The 12457-nt window shown below is 41.9% G+C and overlaps 2 protein-coding genes across 3 annotated transcripts in view; both read right to left on the bottom strand.

The window, feature by feature from the left end:
- LOC121292656 (creatine kinase M-type-like) overlaps positions 1-4971 on the bottom strand; it is a 29585-nt gene extending 24614 nt beyond the window's left edge. The window contains exon 1 of the mRNA XM_041214912.1: positions 4782-4971. The gene's annotated coding sequence lies outside the window, so the exon portion shown is untranslated. The remainder of the gene's footprint in view (positions 1-4781) is intronic.
- Positions 4972-9371: 4400 nt separating this feature from the next.
- LOC121275446 (TNF receptor-associated factor 5-like) overlaps positions 9372-12457 on the bottom strand; it is a 59821-nt gene continuing 56735 nt past the window's right edge. For both annotated transcript variants that reach the window (XM_041183068.1, XM_041183069.1), the window contains 2 exons: positions 11967-12135; positions 9372-10130 (listed from right to left, as the gene is read on the bottom strand). In XM_041183068.1, coding sequence (XP_041039002.1) covers positions 9550-10130; positions 11967-12135 — 750 coding nt within the window. In that variant the 3' untranslated portion in view covers positions 9372-9549. The remainder of the gene's footprint in view (positions 10131-11966; positions 12136-12457) is intronic.

The following is a 12457-nucleotide window of genomic DNA, read 5'->3' on the forward strand; positions in this document are numbered from 1 at the left end:
CCCCATGTTGCTAATGTCCTTTTCATTCCATCAGCTCTAACTTGGCTCACGAGTCTGTTGTGCAGCATTTTATCGAAAGCTTTTTAAAAGTCCATGTACACTACATCAACAGCATTACCCTCATAAACTCTTTGGGTTACTTCACAAAAAACTCAAGCTAGTTAGTTAAACATGATTTTCCCTTCATAAATCCATGCTGGCTTTCCTTAATTTTGCCACACTTGCCCAAGTGACTATTAAATTTATCCCAAATTATTGTTTCTAAAAGCTTGCTCACAACTAAGCTTAAATTGACTGAACTGTAGTTGATGTGCTTATCTTTACATCTTTTTTCAAACAAGGGATTCATAATAAGCCATTTGGCAACCGTATCAACAAAAACAGTCTGAACAGATGACCTCATTATGAATGCTTGGCTGAGTTGCAATAATGACTAATGCACAAAGACCCCAGCAAGCAATGTTTATACTTCTGCAGAAGGGAGGGAAAGCTTTGTTTGATTGATGTCTCTATTACCTTGTTTCTTTGAAGTTATTTTAACTACCCATGTGTTTATTTACACAAAATTAAACGACGTGAAATGGAGAAAAGCTTCTAATGCTGATACTGTAAATGGCTGCGAACGAGTGACAGCTTTAGGAGACGGTAAGGGGAACAATGTATTTCAATGGGAATGTCGAGTGTTGGTTATTTTTTGGTTGATGACTCAGAACTGGGATCCCCCTTGTTTCACAACTCCTCTAAGAGGTCATCAAACACATCAATTTACGCAAGGGGCCTGACTCCACAAAAATTGCGGGGAATTTGATCTGTCCATCCCTGCAATGGAGCCAGCAAGGGCTGGGGTGCTGCGTTGGCTACCAACACACTTATCCTGCACTAGCAAAATTTGCTGGAAATGGGAATGGGGGCAGAAACCCCAGAATTGGGTCCCGCTTGCCATTTTTAAATTCCTCCTGAGTCAGCGTGACTACACAAAGATCCAGGCCTAAGTGTTAGTTTGATGGAGTGTATATTCTGTCTGCCCTTTGAAGGGAAATAGAGTCACTCGTGGGCTGTGATTGTATCAGAGAACCCTTACTGGTATTGGAGAGTGTGGCCATTTTTAATTTATTACATTTTCAGAAGGTTTTGGAGAATATCTTTTATCCTTAATTGGATGGCAAACACAGAGGTGGCCTCTTAATTGGCTGACTCCCATAAAAACGTGACACATTAAAGTCGGGATCTGCTTTTGGCCCGCTGGCAGAAAAGTTTCAAAGCTGGCAAGATCCTGCCCATAGATTCCACTTAGGATTGATTGATGGTATTGAATACAAGAAAATTTCTGAGATACTTAACTGGTCTGGCAGCAAGAAACAGAGTTAACACTTCGAGTTGATCATGACTCTACTTCAGAACTTGACTCTACTTCAGAACTGAAAGAAGGTAGAAAGGTGATGGGTTTTATGCAATTGAAAGGGGGGAAAAGGAGAAGAACACATGGGAAGGTTTGGGATAGGACAACTTAAATGACAAAGATGTCATAAAACAAAAGCCAAAGGCAGTGGTAATGGTTGTAATCAAGAACATAGCATTGGTCCTGAGTGAGTGTTGATGGTAGAATAATGAAGAGCTCTGTTCAAAAGCAAAAACAAGTTTTGGACTGGCACACGGCAAAAAAACAGAACCAAAATGGGGGCCAAAGTTCATGGACTGAAATTGTTGAACTCAATATTGCGCCCAGCAGTCTATAAAATGCCTAATCAGAAGATAAGGAGCTCTTCCTCAAACTTGTATTGAGTTTCATTGGAACACTGCAGCAGACAAAAACGTGAGCGTGAAAGCAAGGTGGTGAATTAAAATGGCAAGCCACCGGAAGCTCGGGATCACGCACGTGGACTGAGCAGAGGTGTTCTGCAAAGTGGTCAACCAATCAGCGTTGGTCTCCCCAATGCAGAGGGGACTGAACTGTGAGTAGCAAATATATCTATTAAATTGAACGAAGTACAAGTAAATCAGGATGTCTTGTGGCACAGTGAGAGAGTTCAAGTCCCACCTCAGGACTTGATGGTCACAGAAGGTGTGTTCATAACTAGGAATAAAGGATTTAGGAGCTGGAGTAGGTGATTCAGCCCTTTGAGCCTGCTCTGCCATTCAATAAGATCATGGCTGATCTGGTCAAGGTCTCAACTCCACTTTCCTATCTGCCCCCCTTGACTATCTAACTCAGTCTTGAATAAATTCAATAGAATCATAGAATATTTACAGCACAGAAAGAGGCCACTTAGTCCATCATGCCAGTGCCAGCTGAGAAACTAGCCTCCCAGCCTAATCCCACATTACAGCATTTGGTCCGTTGCCCTGCAGATTACAGCACTTGAAGTGCACATCCAGACATCTTTCAAATGAGTTGAAGGTTTCTGCCTCTACTACCCTTTCAGGCAGAGTTGCAGACCCCAACCACCCCCTGAGTGAAATTTTTCTTCTCATCTCCCCTCCAATCTTTTTTTACCAATCACTTTAAATCTATGCCCCGCTAGTCACTGACCTCTCTGCTAAGGTAAGTAGGTCATTCCCATTCACTCTATCTGGACCCCTCACGATTTTGAACATCTCAATCAAATCTCCCCTCAGCCTCCTCTGTTCCAAGTGGAGAACAACCCCAGCCTTTCCAACCTTTCCTCATTGCTGTATTTTTCCAGTCCTGGTAACATCCTCGTAAATCTCCTCTGTACCTTCTCTAGTGCAATTACATCCTTTCTCTAGGCTTGGCCTAAATAGCCAAGTGGTTATGGTACTGGGCTTGTAACTCCAAGATCAAGAGTTCAAATCCCACAATGGCAAACTATGAAACAATGTAACTTCATCTGAATAGGAACAGATGGAAACGTGTTTGTACTCGAAAGAGTTACATCCTTTCTCTAATGAGGCAACCAGAACTGCACACAGTATTCAAGTTATGGCCTAACTAATGATTTCTACAGTTCCAGCGTAACTTCCCAGCTCTTGTATTCTATTCCTTATCTATTAAAAGAAAGGATTCCATGTGCCTTTTTAATTACCTTATCGACTGTCCCACTGCCTTCAGGGATCTGTGGACATTCACCCCAAGGTCCCTCACTTCCTCTACACCTCTCAGTATTCTCCCATTTGTTGTGTATTCCTTTGTCCTATTTGGCCTCCCCGAATGCATCACTTCACTCCTCCAGGTTAAATTCCATTTGCCAATTTTCTGCCCACCTGACCAGCCCATTGATATCTTCCTGCAGTTCATGGCTATCCTCCTTGCTATCAACCACATGGCCAATTTGTATGTCATCTGCAAACTTTTTGATCATGTCCCCTACATTAAATCATTAATATATACCACAAAAAGCAGGGGACCTAGCACTGAGCCCTGCAGAAACCCACCGGTAACAGCCTTCCAGTCGCAAAAACACCAGTCAACAATTACCCTTGTTTCCTGCCACTGAGCCACTTTTGTATCCAGCTTTCTACATTCCCTTGGACCCCATAGGCTTTTTTTGCACCCAGTGTGCCATGTGGGGCCTTGTCAAAAGTCTTGCTAAAAATCCATGTAGACCACATCAACTGCATTACTCTCATCAATCCTCCTTGCTATTTCCTCAAAAAATTAAATCTAGTCAGTCAGACACGATCTTCCTTTAACAAATCCATGCTGACCACCCTTGATTAATCTGTGCCTTTCTAAGTGACAGTTTATCCTGTGTCTCAGAATTGATTCCAATAATTTGCCCACTACTAAGGTTAGACTGACTGGCCTGTAATTATTCGGTCTATCCCCAGCCTCCATTGCTTTTTGGGGAAGAGAATTCCACATACTAACGACTCCCTAAGAGAAATAAAAGCTCACCTGCCTTAAAAGGGAGCCCAATTATTCTTAAACTTGCATGGGAGAAACATTCTCCTGGTATCCACCTTAACAAGTTCCTTCAAGATCTTATGTTTCAATAAGATCACCTCTCATTCTTCTAAACTCTAATGGATATAGACCCAATCTGTTCAATATTTCTTTATAAAATAAGCCCTTCATCCTTCAGGTGAACCTTCTCTGAACTGCTTCTAACGCAATTATAACTTATTTTCAAATAAGGAGACCAAAACTGTACACTGTACTGCAAATGTGGTCTCACCAATGCCCTGTACAGTTATATTAAAACTTCCCTACTTTTATATTCCACTCCTCAACAAAACATGCTATTGTTGTCAGTGGCAAATGCACATACATTTCTGATGCAAATTCTGACACGTCGTCGTCCTTGCCACACCCTTGTCTACAATGTAAATACAGAAGATAACATTGTTTATTCCGCTTCCAGAATACAAACCTCCAAAATGTGCTTGTACTTGAGACTAAGGGGCATTTCCAGCGGGGCTGTTAGAAACAACAAAAGCACAATTTGTAACTTGTGCAGAAAAATCCAAAAAAAGTAAAACCAATAAAATAATCTACACTTTAACAATACAAAATCATAAATGAAATATTGGAAGATGTCTGCGCCTCTTGCGGTTGAATTGATAGATTGATGGCCATAATTAACCAACTCCATTATCATTGTATCATGTCATTACCAGGATAGGAGAAGGTGAATTAAGCTGACTTTTTTCCGTCCAGCAATTCCTATGTGCCCATGAGTAAGCAACCAATACCAATGGTTACCATTATGCCGTCAAACTATTTTGGCCGGTTTTTCCCCTGGGTTTTCACGTTTTGACTTGATCTCACACTCCAACAACTTGCTTTCCTAACGATCCCAATTAAATAAAGTAATACTTACGTTTAAGTTTCCACATGGCTGCAGCGACTGGAGACTTTGTAAATGGCTTAACGAGGTAGTTAAACTGGTTGGAGTGGCCGGCCGGTCACTATATTTACATCTGCAGTTGTGGGAAGGCAGATCGCATTGACTTCATTTTTTAAAGTGACCTTGATGGCAAAGTTGCCACGCACGACAGCTGGGTCTTTTCTCTTTGACCTGCCCCTTATTCCAGCTGGGGCTGTGGAGAACGAGGCTCCTTCCCGCAGGAAACTTCCCAAACTGGGAAATCCAACAACAGCCGGAGCGCTTGCAGCGTCAATTCTGCTCATGTTCTGTTTTCAGGCAGGTGACGCTTCACTGTACTGTGTGAAGCAGGCAGCTCATTAGCAACAAATGTGGTCAATGGACCTCTCAGTCTATTCAAGATTTGCAGGAGTCGCTGTCCGACAACTTTCATCCTGATTAAATGGGGGCCATAGGAACCAAAGCACATTAGATAGTGACCCTGAGATATATCCCCACCCCTGTTAAATAGCGATCACAGGGCCCCCAGTTGTGATGGGAAGGTGCCTGTAGGATGATAGTGGGACAGTCACTGGTGCCCTTAGGGGAAATGTGCGAATCTTCAGGACCGTCTCCTGCTGTCTGAGAAGAATGGATCCAAATGTTTGCACCTGCTAAGTTGGAACATGGACGGCAGGCTGTCTGACATTACTGATTGGCTCTGGTTCTGAGGTTGAGTGCTGCAGTGACCTGAATTGGAGGGAGGCAATAAAGTGCCAGCTGTGATGCTGTGTTGCAGTTCTTGTTGTAGGAGGTGGCACAACTCTGTGTCAGTGTCCCTAGAGAGATGAATCCATCTTTTACCCTTTTCTGTGGCCTATAAACTGAGGGGAAAGGTATAGTGGTTAGCATTCCTACCTCTGAGCCACAAGTTCTGGGTTTGAGTTCCACCCCAGGACTTGATGGCCATGGAAGGTGTGTGTGTTCATAACACAGTCAAATAGGTTTGAGTATCAACCTGCAAATCCTTCTAACAAATGCCAATGGCAGGTGGTTAGAATGGGAGAGACTTGTGGCCAGCAACGTGATGGAAAGAATGCGGGAGGCTCTAACATCAGGATCTGTAGTTCCAGACTACAACATGCATGTAAAAGTGCATGTTACCACAGTAACTCTGAAACCACCACCCCCCCGCCCCCCCCTCAATAAACTGTGAGGATAAGGATATTTGCAAACACAGCCCCTTTCTGTTTAGTGTCTCTCCTGCTGCAGCAGTTTCTTCCTGTCATATTCTTTTCTCTTCTCTTCCCACACCAACAGCATCCCCCCAAACCCCATCCCCCATCTGGCCAGAGTGGAATTCTCAGGCTCCCATAAAGAATAGAAATCTGATGGCTCATGCAAAGAGTTCAGAATATTCTACAGAAGCTGTAAAGCCCTTGAAATCATATACGTAGCAAAGGAAAATTATCTTACTTGTCTCACTCAAGTAAAATACTCAACGTTTTCTAAAATTTTGCCGGAAAGCAACTGAGAATCCTTCATATATTGCCTGGAAGGGCTGTACCATCAGTGTATTGTGGATAGAAGTAGGAACCAGCAGTAGCAATGTGGACAGAAATGAATGTATATAATGATTACATCACAATGCTGGCAAACAATAATGTGACAAAGAAGATCAAAATTCAAATTCATTAAAACAAATAGACAAGAGCTTTATTTCATCCTCCAACAACGGGATAATAACAGTGGGAGAGAGATAGAGCCTGAGAGAGCTGTGCCAGATTTTCCATTTTAAAAAATCAATTCCTGTAAATTGACCTCAAAATTTGTGATGAAAATGTTGGATTTATGCAACAGAAACCTGATGTTCAAGGCACCATGCAAAAAAAAAAATGAAATGAACTGAACTTTAATCAAATCCCATTGTAATCATCTGAATGAAAATTCTATCAAAAGGGTGACCAGATGCTCTATTTCAAAAGGGAAATAAACAGGAGCAGTCAGGAATTCAATTTCATTTCTAGCCTATCCTGATAATGGTTGTTATGCTTTAGGATAGCCGCTGTGACAACTGTTACTATAGTGTTGCTAGTCTTCTATCCTCCATCCTTTGTGACACATCATAATCTTTATTCTGGGTTATTGGCCACACCCTGATCACATTGGGCAGGTTTTTCGGGTCATTGGGCAGGCACAGCAGGTGGGCCCGGGAGTGGCCAAGAAACGGTCCACTGCTCGCAATAGGCCACCGACTGCGATTTCACACTGACTGGCCAATTAATGGCCAGCCAGTGTGAAAGGTGCACCGAGAAGCTTGGCGCTGCCAAGTTGGGGGAGGGAGGAGGGCGAGCGCCGAAGCCTCTGCATGTGTGGGGAGCGCGCAATGAAAGCTCCCTGAAGGCAGAGAGCTGCCTCAGGGAGCTGAAGAATGTACAACCCTTAAAGATGTGGAAAATGTGAAAAAATATCCCCACATGGGGCTCACTCACATGAACATAGACATAGAAAAATGGTTTGACAGAATTTTTATTAATTAATGTCGGAAACCTCACCCCACCTGTGGATGAGGTTTCCTCAAAAATGCAAAGGCTGCCTGTCCGATTTGCTCACCCGCCGACAGTAAGGTCAGAAGGCAGCAAAAAATAGCAGTTAATGAATTGGTTAATGGCCTTAGTAGGTCTCCTAATTGTCGGCTGGTGCACTGCTGACTCTTGCGCATGCCCGCTGACTGAAATATAGATCAAGTGCATGATGATGTTGGGACGCTCACCTGACATCATCACATGCTATTTTACACCCAACTGGGTCAGGCACAGGCCCGCCTGCGGGACGTAAAATTCTGCCCATTGTTTTCCGATCAGACTGTTTGTTTCAACTGCCTTCTAATGAATTATCTTAATTGCACTGAAGTTCATTCTTAAATGGCACATATTTGTGTCCATCTTTGATGAAAACTAGAGTGGTATTGAATCATCACAAAGAGGATACAGCTTCAATGTGTACATTGTTATCTCAGTTATATCTACCATATAAATCCCAACAAATGATACAACAATTCTAATGTCCTTTTCATTCATATCAGATCAATTTTAAACTTAACCAGTAAAATCTCTTCAGTAATGAAAAATATATTTAGGCCTCCCATCTATTTGTGGCTGCATTTCTGGCTGTCTGGATCAAGGATCTGTGAAAATCTGAACAGGTGGGAACATAGTGATAGCTGGCATGTCTGTTTCATGCGCTATTTTAAAACCGTCACTGCCCTATTTAAAAGCACAGACAGTGATAGGGACATGAAAAAAATTCCTCAAAGATGTCATAAATAATCTGCATTCCTGAGATTATCAATTCAATAGGTCGTAGCCATCACAAAATGGTCACTGGTTGAAAGTTGGAGCTGCCCAAATGGGGAGTAACAGTGGTATTGTGGAGCACACTCATCTGCCCTTTCACAAGATGATAGCATTTGTGCTCCCACCACTGCCCGCCAATTCCCTTGCTATTGTCTCCCAGCCAGTCATCACAGACTGCTGCCACCCATGCCAAGGTGGTGCAGTTCAAAGCTAGGCCCTCATGACCAAGCTGCTTGAGGCCATCTTCCCCCAGTGAAAACCATCAGCCTTCCACCAGCCAAGTTGTAGCCCCTGGGTTAGTACAGCATTTGAAGCACTAGGGCAGACAAGGGCACCCACGAGGCAGGCACTAAGAAAATGCACATGGGTGAACAAATCTTTTTTGTTTATCACATTGGATGAGTTGTTTGATGAAGTTGTTGTGGCAAAGTTTTTATTGGATGCTTTTAGTTCAGGATTCTGGCTGAGAGGACATGTGATGCGGCATTGCAAATAAATAGGATGGCGGTGTTTGGTGGAGGAATTATCGTGTGAAGAGATGCCTTCTTAAGGGAACCAGAGTTTGTGTAGGCACTCATGGGTAGCCTTCCAGAGCAAAGGCGTCTGGATGCCTCCTCCTCCCTCCGCATGGAGCTTCCCCTCTTCACAGCCTTCTCCCCATGTTCCTGTGATGTTGCACACATAGAAGCAATGCAACTGCAGACCCATACCTGTTGCTGCTTTAGTATGGACAGGCCACCTAATCCTCTGTCCTCCTTGTGAGGATGCAGCAACATTCCCTGTCAAATCCATCAACTCACCACAACACCTCCAAAAACACTTCACCGTATTGCCACAAATTGTGCAATGGCAGACTTTAGACTAAGTCATCTGCAAGTTTGATGTCTGGCCCTTTAAATAAACCAAGGAGTATGACCCACTTGTAGCTGTATGTATGTTCTTTAGTAATTGACAAGTCAACATGTTGAGCGGACTCGCATCGTCCAAGTTTGTAAACTGTGCATTAAGTCAGCTGGAACGACTGGTCGACATAACGATCTGGCCAGTTGAGAAGCCTCTGGCACATAAAGGACACACCAGCAAGAGCACCCTTCCCAGCATAAAGAACTGTGCAGGTCACACCGGAAGTGGCCGGGAGTGTTGCACCCCCAACTCAGAGGGCCTTTGGCTTCCATTGTGCAGCTCCAGTGGTCCTACAGAGCCAAATTTTATTAAAAATAATCACACTAATGAAAAACAAGTCTTTATATGAATAAGATAACTGTGTTTAATATAAAAATAGAAATATTGACAAAATACAAATATATACCTCTGATTACAATCGCTGACAATTTCTCAATGTTGAGCAATGTAGATTCATTCCTTTAATTCATGTGCAAATTTCTTCCCTAAATTACATAAATAGTTATCATTTTTTGGAAATGCTTTTATGGGTCTTCAAGATCAGATAAATCTACAATGACTTTGATGAACAATGTATCATCTTTGATAAAAGTTGCAGTTTTCCCACCTTCAAGTACAGTATGAGACACAAACCTTGGACACCCAGATGCGATATTCATTTCTGAAATTGGTCTTTGAAAGCTTGTGCTGCTGGCATCAGCCTTAAAGAGCTCTACAATGTGATTCTTCTTTGGACCCTGGTCAAGCAGTACGAGGCTGACCTTCTGCTTGAACGGCCACAACAACAGAGAATCATAATCACCTTTCATAACCACAAAAAACAAAGATAGGTGCGTCCCTTTACCTGTTCCATCTCCATTTAAATATGCTCTAGCACACAACCTATATCCACAGCGGCTAGTGTAAAAGGGCTGGCTAAAAAGTGAAGGAGTGCGTCCCTCTGCTGCTTCCTGCTTTCTCGTTTTATAATTGCAGATCTTCCAAATCAGTTTGCCATTGTAGCCAGTGGCTTCTAAAACTTGAAATCTTTCATTATTCTTTTCCAGAAGTTTCTTATGAGCACTTAGCAATAATTCATGTTGCTTCAGACAGGGCTCAAAAGTGACTAAAGAAAAAATACACAATATAATCAATGGTGGGTGACTTTAAAATGTTTCCAAATTTCAAACTGTTAAGAGCTCTATTACTATATATAATTAATAACTAAGACCATTAGAATTATATGACAAATTTCAACAGAAAGACAATGGCCAGAAATGTCCCCCTGTCGGGGCGGGGGGGGGGGGGGTGGTGTTGTGCAGAGGCGGGCGTGAACCCAATCGGCGCCCCTGATTGGGTCCATGCCGCCATTTTACGTGGGTGGGCCAATTAAGACCCGCCCATTGTGATGCGTGCCTGGAAGCGCTAAGCGCTCCCTGTGCGGGTGGGGGGGTGGGAGATTCCCTGAGTGGTTCCCTGCGCTCTTTCACGCATGTGCACAAAAGAGCAGAGATTTGTTTCGCTGTTAAACTTGTAAATAAAGGTTTTTAAAACTTTTAAAACATGTCCTCTTTTGTGACACTGAGCTGGGAAATGTCAAAGAATAAATGTATAAATTTTTATTAGATTTTAAAATGCTTCATGAAACCTCATCCCGCCCATAGATGAGGTTTCATGAAAAATGCGGAGGCCGCCTGGGCTCTTCGCCTGCCCGCCAACCTTAAGGTTGGATGGGCAGCTCATTAAATTGAGTTAATTAGGTTTAAAATGGTCTGAATAGGCCTTTGACAGTTCAGCGGGCCTGCTGAACTGAAAATCTAAATGATGTACACTGATGTCGGGATGCCTGCCCAATGTCATCGCTCGCCGATGGAAAAATAGTGCCCAGTGTAGATCCTATTACAGGCTGATTCAGTTTCTGTGATAACATTATCATCCATTTTGTAATGTAAGTGGTTAATGTATGAGCAAGCCAGCAGGACTGAGACTTGGCGGTACTGAAAGCGCTGCGGGACAGAGAGTGAGAATTAGCAGGAGTGAGAGACTCTGAATCAAGGTATTTAGAATGATTAGGGAATTTGAAAGGGTAAACATAGATAAACTATTTTCTCCAATGGAAGAGTCCAGAACTGGAGGATCCAAACTTAAATTTAGAAATTGGGCTTTCAGAGTAAAATCAGGAAACACAAAGGGTAGTGGAAATCTGAAATTTTCTTCTCCAAATGACGGTGAATGCTAAGACAAATGAAATTTTCAATACTGAGAAGGGTAGCTTTTTGTTACATAAGAGTATCATGAAATATGGAACAAAGGTGGATAACTGCAGTTAAAATACAGGTTGGTCACAATTCATTCAATGGCATAACAGGCCCAAAGGGCTGTTCCTTCCACACACCCCTCATTAAATCACAGTGAACTCTGGGCCTTTCAATAACCATCTTTTCCAGGCTCAGGAATTCACAGCAGCCAAGGGATGCCAGACAATGTATGTTATTTGAATCTACTATTTGATACATTAAAAGCCTAATTTAGGTAATTGTGTTTACGATGAGGAAATGCATCAGTATAGAGTAGTGCATAATCTTTGTTATAGAGGAAGCATATTCTACTAAATTGCTTTGGAGTTATAAATGTTATAAAGAAATATTCCTTTTTAAATTAGTTTCTTTTCTCAAATCACCCATTGTTGCCACGATTTATGCTTTAGAACTGTTACTTGGAGAGAGCCTAAAAGTGGACATTTTGTGTGAAACACGCTCTTGTGTCATTATGTGGGTATAATCTATATTCATAATTCTCCACTCATATTGTCAATTCATGTGGATTTTAAGTAGTTCAGGAGAATATCCAGCTTAAAACTGAGAAAATTTTGTCAAATTTACATTAAAAGAAAAAAAAACTAAAATAAAAAATATAAAATAATATTAATGAAAAGAAATGAAAAGTTGAATGTCATACAGACCTAGTGACGCCATGTTATTTTCAGTACGTTCCACTTTTTCCTTCAAAACATTAATGATTTCCTTCAGCTCTGAGATTTCATTTTTTCCTTCTTGATCTAATCTTCTGCAAAGTTGTTGTGACTGCTGCTCAATGGTTATGATTTTGTCAGCATGCCCAGCCAGCATTTTCTGTTTTATTGCAACAATATATTGAAATAACAATTAAAACAATAGGGATCAGGAAAGGAAAAAAAATCTACATGTCGCTAAATACAGCCTTATTTAACACTTTCAGTAATTAAGTAGCATAATGACTCAGACACGTGCATCTCATACATGACTGAAGAATTGTTAAAAGATATGTGTCAAAACGTCAATCACAAAGGTTTTAAAATTTCAATAAGTCTGGTTTAGGAGTAGAATAATAAACAAAAGGCAAATGCATCAGCACATGCCATAGCATTCTGTTTATACCACAAGTGTGTCTCAAGTTAAACATTGTTTCAGTTTT

The sequence above is a fragment of the Carcharodon carcharias genome, chromosome 2 (genome assembly GCF_017639515.1).
Source record: "Carcharodon carcharias isolate sCarCar2 chromosome 2, sCarCar2.pri, whole genome shotgun sequence".
Lineage (NCBI taxonomy): Eukaryota > Metazoa > Chordata > Chondrichthyes > Lamniformes > Lamnidae > Carcharodon > Carcharodon carcharias.